The sequence below is a fragment of the Cheilinus undulatus genome, linkage group 22, assembly GCF_018320785.1.
Source record: "Cheilinus undulatus linkage group 22, ASM1832078v1, whole genome shotgun sequence".
Classification (NCBI taxonomy): Eukaryota; Metazoa; Chordata; class Actinopteri; order Labriformes; family Labridae; genus Cheilinus; species Cheilinus undulatus.
Window position 1 is genome coordinate 19,992,014 of NC_054886.1, and position 20,247 is coordinate 20,012,260.

The following is a 20,247-nucleotide window of genomic DNA, read 5'->3' on the forward strand; positions in this document are numbered from 1 at the left end:
GTAACAGGTAGGCCATTGTGCTTTAGTGCTCAAATGTAGGCTAGTGTATTTGGATGTAAATCAGGGCCATGCAGAGGGTGAAAAAGCATCGAAATAGAGTTTGATTATCCTAAATTTCTTCCCCTAAAGCCCCACACATTTTTCTCCCGTATGGTACCACCTCTGCCTCAGTTTTAGGCAGGAAAATCCCTTGCTGCTTATGCTAACATGGAGAAGGAGGAGCTTAAAACCTATGCTGCTGACTGACAGCAGGGGGCCCATTACTGTTTTTTTTTTTTTTTTTGGCTTTACTCTCCAGAAACTCTTGTGTTACTTATCTACGATTAAACCGAAGACTAAAAGTAGGAATGTCACAGTACTGAACAGTTGAATTTTAGAAATACATATATGCTGTGTTTGTGGTACATCCATAATGGTAATGAGAGCAGTTGGTGTTTTTATCAAAGCCTGAAGTTGAACTGTTTTGATTAGGCCTGCAGAGGAAAGAAAAGCAGAGAAAGAAACTGACCTCTTCTGCTTATCTTACGATATCTTTCACTTTCCATTGCTTCTAGGCTTTACTGGCAAATCCAGTGTTTGCCGCTGCACTCAACCAGCGTCTCGACGCCACAGCGTGGACTGCTGAGCTCCTGGCCAACTTTCTTTACAACGGGCCCCCAGAGGATCGTCCACCTGGCATGCCGCCCCGTGACTGGCGGGATGTTTACAACACCACAACTCAAATCCTGAAGCTCCTCTCCAAAGTCCTCGGTGTAAGTCTTTTGTTTCTGCTTTTATTAAATGCGTAACACCTAGTGAACCTGGCTCTCTGCCCACTCACGCACTGGAGCGTTCTGTGACCTCCTTGACAAAGTAAGAGATTGGATTAAAAAGCAGCAGGCTGTTCTTTGACATTTGAGATTTTCTAAAACAAAACTCTCACTTCTGAGGAAATTGATAATATGTATTTTCTCTGCTCTTTCACCACTGTTCTCTTTTAGCCTCTACCTTCTGTGTTATTTGTCTGATTCACCTGATAGTACCCATGTGGTTTCTGTGGTTGGAGCTGGTGTTAAAACACGAGCTATGTGACCTTTTAAAGTGCTAAAAGAAAACTGTCTTTCTATGAAAAGTAGTTAAGGAATTCTAATGTGTTACATTTATTTTCCAAGTTGTCAGCCAGCTTAAGACAATATCCAGATGAGTGCACTAGAGCTGTGCACAACTCAGACAGAATGTTCTTTTTCTTGACAGAGTGTCAAGGCATTTAAAAAAAAAAAGAAAAAACACAAGATTTTCATTTATTTTGTCTAACATTAGCCTGCATGGTAAATTGCAATCGTATCATTATCACAATATAACTTTCAGCAACTCTGCCCTATTGAAGAACAACCAAATTTAAAAGTCAGGCTGTATTCTGGATTTAAAAAAACTGTAAAAACAAAGCAAAGTATATACAAGAAAAGGCCATATGCAAGATATACTACATGAAGGCAAAACATGGAAATACAGCAAGGTCTGGGTTTATTTTGAATGCAAACCTTGATATTTTTGATAATGTGCCAAGTTGGAAGGTTCCTTATACTCTTTCCAACTTCAGTTCCCTGATAATCTCTTTCATATTAGAGCAAAATAAATTTTATAACTAAAACATCTCTACATGAATCAACATGGATTCAGGCAATCAGTGGTGATACCCAGTCCTGCAGTAAACATGTCAGAAGTTTAAATTTATCTCAATATATAGTAAATATTAAATTCCAATATTGTAGCATGTCTACATTTCGCATGCTTCCACACCATGCATTTTCATGCAGTCAGATAGTTTTAAATGCTGTGAGAACAACACAAAGTAAACCTTTATATACTTAATTATGTGTTTTTTTTAACTTTAATATGATCAGAACAGATAAGCTATCTTTAAACTTCCGACCAACAGTTTTTCTAGGGATGTGAGTGATTCAGTGGTTAAATTTGTTGGTCAAATTAGCTTGCACCTGATCAAGTGAGTTAAAATAATTATCTTGTCATTTTTTATAAACACAGATCGAATGCTTTTTATAACTGTTATGAAGCCTCCCGCCACCAGTAGCTACTGTAGCTTCAGTTAACGGCCACTGTCTTCCTGTCTGAGCTTTCCCCTGGCACTTTGCTGAACGTTAACATGTGAATCTAGTGTGCTGTATAACCGTTTTTTGAACTAGTAAACGAAAATAAAGTGGTGTGTAGGCTGTCAAAGATTAGTACTCAACCAAATAAAAAGATGCCACAAATCAAAGCACAATGTAGTTCTGCACAGAGGACAGATTGTTAGAGATAGCTGCTAATGATAGCCATGCTCTACACAGTAAATCAGGCTCACATCTACCTGAATTTCTGTTTCCTCCTCACGTTCGGCCGACTTGGGAAATAAACGCCTTGGGGACATTCTTAGCTTTTTTTTTTTTTAACAAAATAAATAAAAATCAGCAAAAGCAACCAAAATAACTCGTTGAACCAGGCTGGAATTATTTTGATAAATTCTGCTTTAAAAGTAATTTTTGATATGGTCCTGTGAGGATCCCTTTGTGTTTTTTGGAGGCATCCTGTAGGGTAGCGGTTCTCAACTGGTGGTTCAGGACCCAAAAGTGGGTTGAGAAGCTCCTTTATGAAATGTGTGCCAGGAGAAAAACTTTGGCAAAAACTCCTTATATGGACGGCTTTAGTGGACACACAGTAAATTCATACATGTAGGCTTTTCCAAGACAAATGTGTAAGATTAAGAATTTGTCTCAAGATTTGTAATTTATCTCCTATTCTTTGATTGACAAGGCTGTTTTTTTCCCATGTATCAACAAATTCCTTGTGGAAGTACCACATGTCCATGATGTCTAGGGAAAATGGGGTGAAATTAAATATAAACATGCACTTCCTTCTGATATTATGCACTTTTTAAACATGTTTATTTTGTCCTAGCTGTTTGATTAATGATGTTTTGCTCAAAAAAAAACAAAACAAAACTAAACAAAAAAAAAAGGTCTGAGAAGTGCATTCTCTTAAGGAGGGGTTGGTGAGTCCTGATACCTGCCCAGTTGAGAACCACTGCTCTAGGGGCCTGCAGCTTTAAGCACTTATGCAGTGGCTGCTTTTTAAACACCAGAGTCCTCTGCTTAGTTGTCTTACTCTTACTCTAACAAACTCTCTGTATTCTAAACTTAATTGCTGCACTTTAATTTGCTCCTTAATCTTCCTGTTTGTGAATATTCACAACTCTGGCAGGGTTCAGGCTGCAGCATGTAAACAAGGTGCTTTGTGTCTAAGGTACAATATATCCATGTAGAGCATATTACCTTTTGTTTCTGAGCACTTTTGTTCTTGTATCTGCACGCTGCTGCTGTTTAAACCAAAATCAAGACTTTTCTGCTCATCATGTCTATTTTTTCTTTTCTTATTCACTTTATCAGCTTTTATCTTTTTCAGAGAACAAGCAGCTCTGCTCTTTTATTCATTAAACTTTAATGTCCTTGACTTTGCAAACTGTCAAACACACAAGGAGATCTGTCACTACATTGCTTCCATGATAATCATAAAAAAACATCATTACAGGCCTGACAACAGCGAGTGTGTGCAGGCATCAAACAGAGTGGTGTCTCTAAGTAGGAACACACACACTGTTGACATTGATATATCGATCTGTGGCACAGTTTGCAGCAAAACCCTTCTTTCGCTGTGTTGTGTGATCAAACACGTTTACTAAGCCCACCCACACCCCCTGTCATGCTTTCATCCACACACAAACACACACATATACACACTATCAATCCACAGGCAGGTAAGATGGCAGGTGGACCCCTGGGGTGAGCCATACACGACATGGACAATGAAATTCCGATATAAAGCAATCTATTTTAAGCCCTAATGGAAAATGATGACGCTCAGGATGGTTACCAGGATAGAGACGGTTCTGGACAATCTTTATGGTGGTGTCTTTTTATGTACAGATACATCAAAGCAAATTAGAAATTTGTGGAAAAGTTGATTTCATTTTCTGTGATTTTATTTATAAGGTCAAACTTTAATTTTCACAGTTCATGAGACCAGTTGCTGGAGTTTTGGGAAAGGAATGTTTTCCCAGTCTTATCTGATGTAGGGTTCTAGGTGAGCGGTCTGACTGAAGGACAGCCAGCCTAGTACCTGGACTCTGCTATTGTGAAGCCATGTGGTTGTGATGGTTGCAGAATGTGCTTAAATATTGTCTTGCTAAAATTTGCAAGGCCTTTCTGGAAAGAGACATTGTCTGGATAGGAGCATTTGTTGCTGTTAAATCTTTATATACATTTTAGCATTGATAGTAGCGTTCCAGAAGTGTAAACTGACCACATGGTAGGTGTAATGTAACCTCATACAATAAGAGATGAAGGCTTTCTATGTTCATATATGGCTTTGTCTTTGTATGATACAGCTTTAACTTGCATGTGTGGATGGCTTGTCAAACTGTGTTGACAGAAAAAAAATTCTGTTAATGTTCCTGAACCAGCACAGTGATTTCTGGTACGGAATCATGCCTGTTTTTGATGCACTGATGCCTGAGGGTCCAAAGATCCAGAGCAGCATTGTCCCTTGCACACAGAGAATTCTCCAGTTTTCTTTTTTTAACCTTTTGATGATATTATGTACTTTAAATGGTGGGATATTCAGCCTCTGCAATTTTACATGAAGTGACTTTTTCTGAAAGTGTTCCACAATTCGTTGATGGTTTTTGCAGATTGGCAAACCTCTGCCCATCTTTGCTTCTTAAGGACTCTGCCTCTCTCTGCTGCATTTTAGCTAAAATCTCAAGATTACTAGGGTAATCATGTCACTAGGATGCTGCGCAGAGCTTAGACCTAAAGTTCAGTCTAAAGTTTGGTAAAGTCAGTGCAATATATTGAAGAAAACGCAAGTTATATGAGCTACATGTTAACTTCTGCCATGTCCTCACTGTATTGATTTAAAGTAATTTCTGTAATATTTTCGGTCCTGTTATGTAGGGATTGGTACTCTTTCGGTACTTTTATAGGTACCAACCAAATTCCGTCGGTACTCCCAAGTACCGATTCACGTGAAATCAAACGGTACTATGTTTCGGTACCTAAACGCATCCTTGTGACAGCAAGGGGGTGGAAGAGTACTCAATTCTCCATGCCGGACGCGAATGCAGCATTGCAGGCACGAGTGATGATGTCGGTAACAGCTAACTGAATCAACAAAACAAGCGTGGCTGATAGGAGGCGGTTAAAGGTAGTGCTCTACTTTTCAAAATACGATGCAGGTTAAGCTGCAATATTTGTGACATGAAGTTCGAGGGTTATCACGGCAGAACTTCTGATCTGAGAGACTGTGATGATTGATGATTCAGAGCGGCTCCCTCTGTTTCCTGCTTGCCCCCACCCCCCACCCCCCACCCCACCAAGTCCTCACTTTAAACACCATGATTTGTCCGTTATCATGTGGATATCAAACGTGGAAATATGTAGTTAAAGGCATATGCTTGTTCGCTCAGTTGCCTATTAGACACTAGATTAAAGCACGGTATGGATTGTCTAGTGTGACTGAGTCCTAAAAGTTGCTCCCCATCTCTCCAACTTGGCGCAGCTGGTGCTTTAAGAAGCACTCTGTCAGGATGGATGGATTCAGAGTGATTTTGAAGGAGTCACAGAGCCACGGGCTCGTCCTCATTGCTTATTTTCATCGCAGAATGAAACAATTTGCCACTTTCTGTTATTTTTTTGCAGTAAATATATATAGAACGTAATTTATAACAGACCCAGTGTGCACAGTTTGGGTGTGTGACGTTTTATCCCATTAATGCTTGGTTATGCTTCTGCATAGACGGGCGCATGATTGATTGATGAGTGAGGAGCAGACCCTGCTCTTACCAGAGAAAGATGACATCTTAGTTTTGTTGGAAAAAGAACTGCATGAGGAAAGAAGATGTGCAGTACATGTGGTTCATAGTAGAAGTAGTTTGTTTACTTTCATTTGTTATACGTAAATTGGTACAATTTTATACCTTTATTTATTTATTTTGACTCCATCCTCTGTTGTTCATTTGTTTTAAACTTATTTGCCTCCATGGACTCCAACACACATTTCTTCAAGAGGCGAAATTAGAGAAATAGGAGGTAGTAGGCTGGGTTTTAATTTGTGCAATATAAAGGAAACCACTGGGTAGTTATAGTAGTTTAGGTTTTCCATGTTGGAGTAATTTGTGAACATTTTTGATGTTACATTACAAACGGTGTTTGATGTTGTTTTGGTATATGTGATAGTGTTTTGATACTGAGAAATAAATATCTAAAATTAAGAAGTTTTGATGTTATATAACATTTATTATTGCATATTAAAAACACACAAAAGTACTGAAAATGGGTACCATTGTGTGCCGGTACCGGTCCACAGGTACCGGGAATCGGTACCACACTGGTTCAAATGTGAAAGGTACCCATCCCTACCGTCATGGCTTCATACAGAACACAGACCAGACAGTCCTGGGGGAGAAATGAGGAAGCTATTGCAGCACAGAGATGTGTGGACAGCTGTCAGGTGTGACTGCCTCCCAGGATGGCTAGCTCATTATCGTCTCATGAAACAGGGGGACAAAGCTACAGAACAGGGAGGGCTAGCGAGACTGAATCTCATTTGCTTGTCTGAAGCCCAAAACATTTCCCCACCCTTGACAGCTCCGGATAAATTGGAACTAGACTCTGTGTGGTTTGGTTTTATAGCTGGGTGACACATTCTTGCTACATATTCATCTGCCATTATGTCAGTATGTTTGTGCCGATCCCATGTTCTATTCCTATTTGGTGGATACTGTAGGTCTGAATAAAACAGTAACACATTTTTCTTATATTCTCTGGATTTTTCAACAGTGTTTAGACCTGAACAAGTTTGAAGCAGCCCCAGATGAAGGCCTTCTTGTGACCAAAGCCCTGGAGCTCCTGAAGAATGACACGTTCTGGGCTGCTATTGTCTTTGAAAATCTCCAGCTGGACTCCAGCAAACTCCCTCCTTATGTCAAGTATAAAATCCGCATGGATGTCGACGAGGTAGAGCAAACTTTAAAACTCAAAGAGAGGTAGGTGACACACCTCAGTCTCTTGACTTTATGTCACATGGTAAATGTTTTTACTGCTTATTTTGTTGGAAGGAACAAGTTGATATTGAAAAGACTATTATTCAGCCAGGACCAATATGTTGAGAAACACACATGATTGCGGTTATAAATTGTTCTCTTTATTAGCAGTTATTAATTTTGCTCTCATTACTTTTATCTATATTTGGCGGTGTGGCTGCTCTGGGGTCCCCCTGCCTTTTCACAGCCTCTGTGGGAAGCAACAAGCCAGAACAGCACAGGTTCCTGCTCTTCCTGTGCCTACAAGGAAAACCTGAGGCAAGGAGAGAGGCAGCAAAAAAATCCCAGAGTGAAGCAGGCATCATTGACAACTGAATGCCATTGATTAAGTCAGATATAGCATAGAGGAGGAGCTGGGGTGGAGGAGGGTTGCTAAAAGCAGCTTTTGGAGGGAGCAGCAATACATAGCCAGGGTAGAGCAATTTAAATATGGCAACATAAGTGCCATAAATAGCACGCACAGAGCAAATCAGCTGGCTGTCAGCTGATGCGTGAGATCAGCAGATCTCAAATATACGGCAACCCTTGACGGCTGCAGCCATGGGCAGCTAGCTACCCACCATGCTATTGTGGTATTTATGTGAAAATGGCATTAAGCAAGAAAAACAGAGGAGGGATCCTCTCCTTCTACTAACTTGTATCAAACCTCTAAGCCCTAAGCAAGCTACACTTTTTTTTTTCTTTTTTGAGTCAGACTAGAAGACTTATATATGAATGGCCTGTCACTCAGACAAAGATCAGCATGTAAGCTCTGAGATGAGGCCTGCATGTACAGAATATCACCATAGTCCAACACTGGCATAAAAGTAGCAGTCTCGTTTTAGATTCAAAAGAAAGGCATGATTTGATTCTAAAATAGAAACCAAGTTTCAGTTTTAACCTCTTTACCTGCTGCTGAAAATATGAAAAAGTTACAGGTAGCTTTTAATGATGCATTTAGAATATTTCTTAGATTGCCTAGATGGACGAGTGCCAGTCAGGTTTGTTATCAATAATGTGACCACATTTCATGCTGTGCTAAGAAATGTTACGCACAAATTTATGGGTCGATTAATCGATTCAGAAAATAAAAAAATAATATCGCTTACTCAGCTCACAATGAGCAACACAAGGTTCTCATCTGATTACTGGAAACATTGGTACAAATGTCTCTTTGTGTTTCAGTTACTAATAATTTGTGAACTGTAATTTTATCCATTTGTTGTTGTTTTTGTGTTGCATGTTTTTTATGTATACTAATATGGACCTTTGGGTCTGGAATAAAGTATAAAGTAAAGTTAGTAAAGTATCTGTGGCCTGTGACAAATTATCTGTGAACCCCGAGAAGTGGAGTTCAAAGGTAAGTTTAGGGGCGTAGACTAAGGGTCAATCCCATTCCTACCCCTTAGCCCTTATCTTAGCCCTTCCCCTTAGTTTTGCATGCTCACGTCAGGTGAAGGGGTATCCCACTTCTCTTTTGAATCAAGGGCTAGAGCTAAGGGCCAAGGGCTACTTAGCCCCTGAAACAAAGACTTTTCTGGACCACACTTAAAACCGAGGGGTATGATGAATTTCCCACCATGCACTTGCAAAATGGCAAAATGGACTACGAAGGAGGTGCATAGTTATAAATATTTTTGGCATTGAATATAGAAAATGCAAGTCTTTAGCCACTGGGGATGGGAGTTTATTGTATTTTCGATTTGTACACGTGTAAACGAGGGCTATCAACTGTATCAGTACATGGAAAAGATCAACATGGAGATCCATAGTATGAAGGAGATGGTCGAAGCTTTACTGTCACCTCCAATGATGCATTGTTTATTGGCAATGTGTGATAATGACCAGCTATCAAGTGTCGTCTCATTTCTTAAGGGAAGGCTATCACCCCTACCCCTTACCACTCTGTTTTGAGGGGCAAGGGGTAGACAAAGGGGACGGACAAAGAGGAAGGGTTAAGGGGTAAAAATGAGATTGGACCTTAGTATTTGAAAAAAGGGTGACCCTAGTTATGTCTGCATTTAAAAGAAGGTTGAGGTTATGGAAATGTTTTTGGACAGTGTTAAAAGCAAGTAGTAGCTGGGTGAGAGCTCAGTCTGGGGTAGATCCTGAGCAGTACATGACTGTGTCATCTGCATAAAAATGAAAAGTTGCTTTAGCAAAATTGTTATCAATGTTATATATACAGAATGAACAGGAGTGGCATCAAAACTGACCTGTGAGGCGCACCTTTGGTTACAGTGAAGAACAACCTTCTGCACATACAGTTCTGTCACTGAGATTCTGAACCAATTAATGGTTCGTTCAGACAGTCCTGCTTTTGACAGTCTATATTTAAGAACCGAGTGCTCCACCATGTCAAATGGCGTAGAAAGGAAAAAAAAAAAAAGAAAAAAAAAGGTTTCACAATGCAGTTTATTGTCAATAAGCAGCATTGTAAGCTGAATTGTACTGTTCTCTGTATTAAACAGATCAGATCTCTTTTATCTGTTACACCTTACTGGAAAAACCACATAAACCTCTAAAGACAGTTGATGTTATGGCAGTATATCTGACTCTTGTGGTAATAGTTTACTTGTCCTTTGCTGAGACAGATCATTGTGTTTGCTTTTAATAAGGTCTTGGGTTCCAGGGGCTCGAGACAACTCCTTTAACGAGCTGCGCTATATATGGGGAGGCTTCGCTTACCTGCAGGACATGATGGACCACGGCATTATACGAGTGCACACGTCAAAGACCCAACCTCTCGGTGTTTTCGCTCAACAAATGCCTTATCCCTGCTTTGTGGACGACGGGTGAGTACAGATGCTTTTGTCTATGAAACTTGTGATTAGTATGAGAGAAAAGAGGTGTTACAGCAATAAAAGTATACTCACTCTGGGGACACATGCCACATAGTTAAGTTATTGTCTCATCAGTCACTGAGACTTTTTAGATATCCCTGTGGAGTCACAAATATTCTCCCTCTTATTTGTCTAACTTAACTTTTCTTTCCATGTGTCTCTTTAGAAAGTGTATTATGCTGATCACAAATCACCTTATCATAGGACTAAGATCCTTTAAAGCAGCAAAAGTGTGACATACTTGGGGATAAATTTAACCAAGCATGGAGAAAAGAAGTCAAAGTAAATGAAGACAACAAGAGGGGAAAGGTGGGCAAAAAGTATCGATTTTAGTGAAACCACAGGAAATCTTTGAATACTTGATGAACACTGAATTATTGAAGTAACCACTATGAGTCCCTACCATACTTGTGTTTCCAAGGTTTTCTATTCTCAACATCCCCGACCCTGAGCTCTCACATAGCTCAATCAGATTGACATCAGGACTCCATGTGAGTTGTGTGTGTATCTGCTGATAACAGCCTCCTATAATGTACCACCATTCACCAAGGGATACAAATGATGCGCTATCATTCTTAATCTTCCACATCCAAGATTTCCTCTGAGTGTGGGAAAATGACTCCCATCCACACACCATTATGATCTCCATTAATAAAGGGAAAAGCCCAGTGATGCCATCAAGAGAGAGGATAATTACCAGGGAGATTTAAGTCCAACAACACAAGGCACCCTTGCCAGCAGGCACAAAATATTCCCATCCTGTGGGAAAACAGTTCCACAGATTAGGGATCTAATTTAAAATATTATGTGCTCTGGATGGCTGAGAATTTACAGTAAAGTAGCTTACAGATGGTGTTTGGATCGACATGTTTGTTAAAACAAGAAGCCTTGAAGTTACAACTTCATTTTGAGGATGCATTTGGATTTTTACTGAAATAAACTGTACAGTTTGAATCATAATACCATATTTTGTGTAATATATTTTTCATTAAGACATGGCAACAGCGGTTGTTAATTAAGCATTCATCTTCTGTGGTTTCTGTTTTATGAAGTGCCGTTTCCTGCTGTTTTCATATGCACATTGTGGCTTCATGATTAAACGCAGCTTCACTGCTTTGCACTTTCGTTGTTGCTGTTTTAAAGCTGGTTTAAGACACACATTTCATATTTTCTTTAAACAGCTTAATGGGTGCACGTGGTTTTGTATGCCAGGCGGGAGGATGGTTTCATATGCACTAAGTGGAGGAATGTAGACTTGAATATTGTACCCAGTGGAGATTCACATTAGAGAGGAGTTTTGGCATTTTCAATTAACTAAACGTAAAATAATTCGCTCTATATACATTAGTGTGTAGATACACCATAGGCTTATAAAGACTCACATCCCTGCTGTTGACTTTTATGCACTTTCTTTAAGTTTTCTGCTCAAAAACAGCTATAACCTAGCATCACATTCTTCCATTTTCCTCTAATGCACAGCTCTTTTAAAGCAGTTTGTTCCATTTTCAGCTGGTGACAGTTATAGTGGAGAGCTTATTTACCAGTGCCAACCCCAATGCCTCTGTTTCATCATCCAAAAATAAAAGATTAATAATTACAGAAGATAAATGGGAGTCATAAAGTACTGCAGCATCCTCAGTCCCTCCACCATTTACTCTTTTGCCTGCCTAGCCATTTGGGCATTTCTATCAATTATTAAACGTGAAAACTGCTATTTCATCCATAAATAATTGAGAGTGAAATCACACAAAGGAAGACGCTCCAGGACACAGAGAGGCCTGATGGGAAAGGACCTCAGTGGTAATATTTTTTTTTTCTAACATTGTACTGTTACCATCTAAAAGGAAGGAACATTGTGCATTCAGATGAACATCTTAGACTAATGTGACTCATAAGATGCCATTAAAAACCCTCAACAATAAAACTTTTAGATGCACTATTCGGAATAGTAGAGAACTCTCCACCTGGATAGTTGTAGTAAAAACAAAACATGTTTATACAATTAATCTTTTTGTTTTCTTTTTCTTCTTTTTTTTCTTACAAATGATAAAGGGTTTAGAAAGAGCAATTCCATCTTAATGACAGTTGGACTTACATTATAGGTTAATTACAAACCCTTTACTAAAAACATCTCTTAAAAAATATTTTTTTAATGATTTAGTGTTTTTTTTTCTTGTTTCTCCTCTGTACTTTTTGTCTCCAACACACCAGATAACCTTCAACTATTTGCAGGGCTTCAACTAAAGTTGACCCTCTTGGCATTATAACCAAACTGTATTAGCCCCCTCTTTATTCTTATATATTTTGCTCAGACCTGAGATGATAGCGTGTTATAGAACTTGACCCTCACAGGCCCCGATAGCACATAAACTGTTCCTTTATCTGCAGAGTCTGCACCATCATACACTCTTGAATCAGAGGCATCTCTTATTTAGATACAAAGGCTGTGTGACCCCTCAAAGGGTCTTGTACTCTCAAATAGGCTTTTTGTTGGATCTAAGGCCTCTTTAGCAATGAATACAAAGGATATGAAACATTGAAATCAAGGATGAGTGAACTATGCTGCTGTGTATTTACAGATGCTAATTAACCTTATGTGCTCTGTTTGTTCTGAGCATATTTTACAACATATGAGGCTGATAATGAGCAAAAATCAGCTATTGCTGTTTCTCAGTGATGTCACAAGTGCTTCTCATTTGTGCAAACACGACCTCTAATAATCATAACATCAGGAAATATTTCACATTTTTAACAACTGATTCTGTTGTTGAAAATGAAACATTTAGCTGATTGCCAATCCTGAAAACAAGGTGTTTTTCTAACCCTCTGAGATGGACAATAAAAGATGTTACGAAAAATCCTATAACTTTTTAAACATAAATCGGGGCCACTTACTTTTTCTCTACTAGAATCCCTCTGGTTTGCTGCTCCAAAGACCCTATCGTGCCTTCACTGCTTTTACGGAAGCTTTTCTAGCGAGCCTGGAACTCGGATAACTTTCCAGGACTTTTAAATATTAAATCCACACCAGTAACTCTGACAGTGAACATATATTTATCCATGATTTATTCCATTTTTGATTGTTTCTTCCGCTAGCTTAGCATTAGCTACACTCTTGAGTTTCCAAAATGGATGTCACACGGGCTGTGACAACCAATGGCGGGCTGTTCTGTTGTCTTGTCATGCTTTGCCTAATGGTGCATGTGTATACACTTAGAAACCGAAGGAAAGAGTCCATGATGTGTCCCTCTCTGTCACTACAGACAGGAACTGCTTGGAATAATTGCTCATAATCAGCCAATACAGAAGAAGTGCAAGGACTTTTATTTGTAAATATGAGAATATTTTGAAGACTTTTTGTCACAGAAGGATTTTTTATTTCATTTTCTGATCCACAAGAGATGGGAGAACACGTTAGTGCAAAAACGTCTCAGTCATGTGTCACACATAAAAATCTTTGATGAGAAAGTCTCTTGCGCTTCAGCCCCTCCACAAAATGGAGGTCGGCGCTCACAGAAGGACCAGCATCAAACAGAGGTGTTTTAATGAATCTACCAGGTAAACCCAATGAAGAAACTAGAGCACACGAATCACTTGATGATGTTTAATCACCTGATTGAAAGTGATGAGTATAAAAATCTTTGAGTTCTAGTTTCCATGGGTTTTTTCTTTAATCTATAGTTTCATAACCTTTTTTAAAATTCGAGTGACATTACTGCAGCACACATATTCTTGAATTCCTGAAAAAAGAGTTGTTTAGAGTTGTTCACCACAGGGTCGATATCTTACGAGCTTTTTAGACAATAAGTCCAGGGTAGACAAAGGGTTAATAAAACAGAGGGCTCAGAGGGATAAGTAATTGCCATTACGTATTTTTTTGTTGTTGTTGTTGAAAATCTTCTTAGTCTTGCCACAGACCACAATTAATCTTCAATCAGGAAAAACAATATTGTAGCTCATTGTTCATCATCAGTTATCCTTTAAGTGAGTATAAATTTATAAAACAGCCTTTAATTAAAACTTTCTCTTAAAAAGTTATTTAAAAAAACAAAAGCCACAAAAGCCTCTTCAAACTGCTTCAACATCAGACTCTGAGAGACAAGATTTTCAGAAATTAGAAAGCCTAACAAAAGCCTTCTGTATGGAAACATAAACACTGTAATACTACAGTTATATTTAACTCTTAAATTGTTTTCAAAGTTGCTTCCAAAAGGAAAAAAAAAGCTTTCAGTAGACTATACCACTGGGTGTACTAACTTGCCATCATTTAGTTTATTTGGGGCCTGAGATTTTATGTCTGTGTCTGTAGTTGTTGGATGCCAAATTATTGTCCAATAGATTAAAAATTCTCTTTAGGGTAGGGCTGGGCACTATGGCCAAAACTTGAATCTGTTATTTTATTTTATTATTATTATTATTTTTATTTTTTTTATTTACACCAAACCCTACTTATGATTTTAATCAAAAGAAAAGAGGAATGAAAAGGAAATAACTTAAAACAAGTTTTGCTTTTACTTTATCAGTAACATTTTGCTAAAGTAAGTTTACCAGATAAAGTGTAATCTCCAATATTTGAATTTAAAAGTACAATATAGTTTCGGGAGAGGGCTGTTGTTTATACAAACTCTCAGGCTCTAAAAACTATTTTGACCCTTTTTAGTTTTTGATTTGTTGTGATCTCTGCCACTGAATCGAAGAAGAAAATTAACCACGCTGACCAGAAGTGCATTTTTTTTTTAATTCTACAAAAACGATCCAGAAAGAGTGATACAATGGATCATTAAAGGCCAGCAGGATGTTTCTTTTTTTTAGTTTGACAGCACTGGCTATTACATGAGCAATGTGTAAAGCTGTATCATTTTCTTAACAGGGGTCACTGGAACTAACAAGAAAATAAATTTTGGCATGACTGTATTGAATTTCAAGAGAAAAATCTTAACTGTCAGTTTTCAAAGTCTCAATTTTTCCAAAAACTCAAATGTATCAATGACTGGCTTTATCACCCAGCCTTACTTCAAGGCAAGTATTAATGCACCGATATAGAGCTGATGTATCTCTGCATCCTTGATTGAGATTTAAACATCAGAAAACAACCATACAGATGAAGCTCATTATTAGTTCATGCAGGACACTGTAGTCTCATACGTTGATCTGTGATCAGCGGACAGACAGCTGATCCCAATTATCGCCTCCCAGCTCCCACAGCCAATCACAGATCTTTCTCTCAACACAGCAGTGTAATTAAATATGAAGTACTTTTCACTAATCCCCTCTTGCATTAATGCTAATGTACCATGAAGCTGCTGGCAGACCTTAACCTCCTCCACCCCAGCCACCTCCTTTATAGCATGAAGCTTTTTCACCCTCATATTGAGATTCATGTTTCTATGGATTACTATGGATTGTATTCTGTACGCATTGTCGTAAATGTATCAATATGGAGGTTTCTAGCTATGTGCTCCTTTGAAAGTCAAAGCATGCTGCTTGACTAACCCAGGGAGCATCTTTTGAGCAGAGCCTTCTCTGCCAAGTAAAACTGTACATCCTTTTTGCAGTAAAATGGTAAAATGTATGACGATAGTGTCCCTGACTGAAATACAGGAAAACATGTTGAAAAGTCAGTTGCAATGTAGGTTTCATAAACACTTTGGCTGACCAGGTATGCCATTTGTTATATGCTAAATGGATGTGAAACAGTCAGGATATAAAGACTCAGAGCTGTCAGTCCAAGAGTAAATGTCACTTAGGCACCTCAGGTTTGTTGTAGTTTGAAATGTGCATAGCAGATGCAGAACATGGTTGTGTTTGGCCTTCAGGCTCCAACCTCATAAATCCTTCTAGCTAATATTATGTTTGTATATTTAAGGAGTGATGTGATACCATCTTAAACCCCCCAGTCTAAGCCTACAGGAGGATGCTGGGGAAGTAGTGAGCCTGAAAGTAAGTGCACAGTGTTAATGCAGGGCTGAGCTGACAATGACAGAGCAAAGTGAGAGACCGGAAATCTTGCATCCTAAGTGAACGGCCATTGGTAGGTACACTATAAGAGATGTGCTAAAAGATTTTATTGATTTTAAGTTTATGTTAGACGATTTTTCAAGAGCTGCTGATAACATATCTGAAGCCAAAATGGTAGATTTTGTGTTTTTTATGCAGTCCAAGCAAACAAGGGTCCTTAAGGAGGATTATTGCCTTATAAATGAAGATAATAAGAAAATCTTTTTCTTTTGTATAGCTAATTTTGCATGATTGAGCTGTTATTTTGTTGCTTCCTGGGAGGTAAATAATGTGGATACTTTGTGTTTAAATCAGTAATTACCCTGTTTACAGAACAAGCTCCATTATGTCAAATGGATTATTATGCACATTTCCACATTACATGGTTTAAATTTTAAAGTTGAAGGTTTTAAAACTTTTTGATCTTTTTGTCACATTTAATTTAACTGTGCAGAATGAGTCATCTTTTAATTTAAAGTGTAATTAAAAGCAGCTTTTAAAAGCCTTGAGAGAACGTTGATCTTTTCAAAGTATTTAAATAGAAGATGACCCAGCACACGTCTGTAATTGCTTATATTAAAAGCAGTCATCTAAATGTAATCAGCACTTCAGTTTGATCAAGTATAAGCACTCAACAAAAGGTTTGTTGACAGCCATCTTCAAAACACAGCTCACAAAGTTTAAGCAATTAATTTGAACCTCTTCAAAGCCATAAGTTTTTATTTCACACTTGATTGAATTATTGTCACGACGTGTTTTTTAGATAACACTAAATCCAAGTCCCTTCATATGATGGTTCCTATTAAAAAATGTAGTTTTATGAACATAGAGTTGTTAATTTATTGTCAATGAAAATTTATAGCTACAGTATTAGGTCACCTCTACACTGACTAGAGGTTTGAGTTAGCGGTGAAAACGCACTGTAGCACATGGGCTTTGCAAAAAATCTTCTTGACATATATCTAGATTGACACACCTTAATAATATGATTTTATTTATTTAATTGATGCTTTATTTGGTTGATTTTTTCATATTATGCGCTCTAATAACAGATGGCTTCTCCGAGTTTTTGACTGAGAAAGGTCTTTATTTTCAGATCTGTTTGTGCTGCTTGTCAGTGTTAGTTTATTCAAACTTTAGCTGTGATGTCTCAACAGGTGAGATTAGGAGTGGGTGATATATTGGGTTCACATGTATCACAGCTTTTGTCATGTGATATGTATAAAATGACTATATCGCGACCAATAAGTGTAAATAACTTGGATGTTTTAGGCATTTCTCTCATTAATTTCATGTCACCCACAGTTTTTGAATGCCTCTCATTTACAGTAGAGGGCACACTACCTCATCCATCCAGAAAACCCTCCTTTACACTTGCAGGTTCTTGTATCAGCAGAGGAAAGAGAAGCATGGACGAGTGGAGAATGTAAACAAAGTCAGGATTTAAAAATCTCATTAAGACATTTGACCCAGAGTATGATTTGCCCGGGCAAGAATTTTTTTCGTTAAAAAACTCCCTGCCGGAATTGTACGTGTCAGTAGGAGAAAACGTAGCCCGGCAGCTCACAAATGGGACCCAATTTTCCACAATTACAGATCTGTGATACAATGTCTGTGAGCTTTATTTCTGTCTAACAGTTCATAACATCAACAACTGGGAGTTAAGAATTTTATGCCTCCAAACAAGCTTTTTTTTTTTTCTTTTTACTAGTAATCAGGTAGAAGAGCTTCTTGATCAAGGTCTGAAAGATGCTCTCATGTCATGAAATTGTTAAACTGGTCCAGTGTGTATCAGCACAGATAACTGCACTAATGTAGTCAAAGCTGTGAGTGAGTTTTGACTATCGGCTTCATTGTGTGATTGACAAGTTTTACTATAGGTTTGCTTCACTCTTAACGAGGAATTGATGATTGATGACCAGCTAACCTTCAAGGTTCATGTGGCCTCGATTGCTCAGTCCTGCCGATTTGCCCTCTATAACATTAAGAGGATTACACCCTGCCAGACAGAGCGTGCAGCACAGCTCCTGGTACAGGCTCTTGCAATATCATGCATTGACTACTGCAACTCATTACTGGCAGGCCTCCCTGTATGAACAGTTAAACCTCTGAAGATGATCCAGAACGCAGCTGGTCTTTAACCAAACAAGACAGCTCATGCCACTCCTCTGTTCGTCTCTCTACACATCATCTACAGCAGTGGTACTCAACTGGTGGGTCGGGAACCAAAAGTGGGTTGCAAATCCCTTTTCAGAGGGTCGCAGATGTGTGCTTGGGAAAAAATTGTGCCAAATTGTCTATTAGACTCCATAAAGCATGCATGTTTGTCCTGTTTCATTGTTTTTTTTTTACACCTTTTGCACTGTCTGAGGCCCAAGCTATACTATTTTTGTATTAAGGACATCTGACTGACCAAAAAGATCTCCAAAATTTGGGTTGCAGTTCCCCTTGAAGAGTTGATGGTGGAACCACTGATCTACAGCATCTCTGGAGAATCCATCATCAGTTCAAGTAAAAGCCCATCCCAGTGTTAGACAAACCAATGCTTTCATTTAAGCTCTGTTTTTCTCCTTAACTGGTAGAATTTATCAGCCAAATTTTATTTTGTTGGCTGAGCAACATCTCTAGTTGCTGAATACTCAGTGTGCTATGGCCACTTGCACATTTTTGCTTAAAGAATAACTAGCAAAGCCATGAAATTTTACACAGAGAGATTTTTATTCCTATAACAAATGCCTTCTCCCCTGCCTGCAAAGCATCTTAGTGATGTATTTGCTCAAAATGAGACAAGAAGCTTTTTTTTAAAAGCATAGCACGCCACCCTCATGGGAGGCTGTGCTCTACTATCTCTCGATTTACTGAGAAATCAGTCTTCCAGCTTCCCTAAATTTAGGTCAGGCTGCCAATGTAACTAGAGCTCCTGCAACACAAACCCGCCTGGAGTTCTATTACTTAAGCACCTTTGATCGATCAGCGAATGTATAATTCAGGAGCATCTGGTGGCAAGGTTGTCAGTGTCAGACGCGGTGTGCATGACTGATCTTTCTCCCCCTCCAGCGCTAGAAGTCGCAGAAGGAGTTAACTCACAGAGGCTGTCAGCTGTTAGAGACGTGCTAGGCAAGAATCAGGAGAAGATAATAACAGAATTAGTATTCAAGCTGACACATTTGTGACTTTGGGCTTTTTTTTCCTCCCAAGAAAAAATACTAAAGTGTGAGCAAGCTTCATTTGTTGAAGTGAATCTGTTTCATGTGTTTAGGCTTGAATCTCTAGGTTCAAAAAGGGAATTCTATTTATGTTATCCAGCAACAGATTTTGGTTTCATTTGCACTGGCTCTGAACTTTTAGAAAGTCCATGTCAACCAATCTGTTCTCACTACTTTCAAGGCCTCGTTTGAAATGGATCCATCCCACGAGGGCAGGGGAAGTGTCCTCAAAAACGAGTCTGTCTCACTCCCATTCAAGTCCTAATATGTCGCTGAACTTCCTTTGAGGTCTCAGTGGACATAACTTAATCTCTTTGTTGTGTTTGCAAAACCATCCAGATGTTTTATTGACAAAAAGTGCCTTTAATAAACAGTACTTTGCAAAGCCTTTAAATACCCTTAAAATGTTGTCTTGCCAAATCCTTGTTAACATGTTACAGGAAAAATTATCCTAACAATTTAATTGCAAGAAAGAAAGAGTGAAAAGATTTATTGCCAAATAATTAAAAAAGCATGTTGCTCTCTCTTAGTCATGTGAAATGGTGTTCAATTAGGGGTACCTAGCAATCATGGAAAGTAGCTATTTGAGTGAATTTGCAGTTACTTTGCAGGGATTTAATAAGGACTTCAAAAATAGCTCGACTTAAGTCAAACAGAAACCCATTTCTTGAAAATGTGCTGCTCTTACATTCAGTATTTGATTTTTTTCAGCCAAATTGCTTTAAAGGGCATCATTCTGCTAATTATCACATTTATTTTGAGCTTCATCTATTCATCCATGCTAGGCCGGGCTTTGCTTGCATTACTTTGTCAGTATTTATGAAATGCAAGCGCATGTGAAATGTGAAATCCATACCTTTTCAAAATCTATTAGTTATTCCTCCTTCACTGTCTAATAAAGCAAAGGAAGCACTTTGTTTTATTGGCGGAGAGAGAAGATATTGACATGGCATTTTGGTGGCATTATGAAGCCAGTTTAATATCACCTCATTGTGCTGTAACAGCATCAGATCATACATCATCTCTGGCATGGAGTGCAGCACTAAACAGCTTGATTGAGCTGATGCATGAAGTTTATGAAGGTTAG

General features: G+C 38.5%; 1 protein-coding gene across 2 annotated transcripts in view; it reads left to right on the forward strand.

Moving 5' to 3' along the window:
• LOC121504174 (phospholipid-transporting ATPase ABCA1-like) overlaps nt 1-20,247 on the forward strand; it is a 269,110-nt gene that overhangs the window by 93,268 nt on the left and 155,595 nt on the right. For both annotated transcript variants that reach the window (XM_041778824.1, XM_041778823.1), the window contains 3 exons: nt 555-752; nt 6,873-7,078; nt 9,733-9,909. In XM_041778824.1, the coding sequence (XP_041634758.1) occupies nt 555-752; nt 6,873-7,078; nt 9,733-9,909 (581 nt within the window). The remainder of the gene's footprint in view (nt 1-554; nt 753-6,872; nt 7,079-9,732; nt 9,910-20,247) is intronic.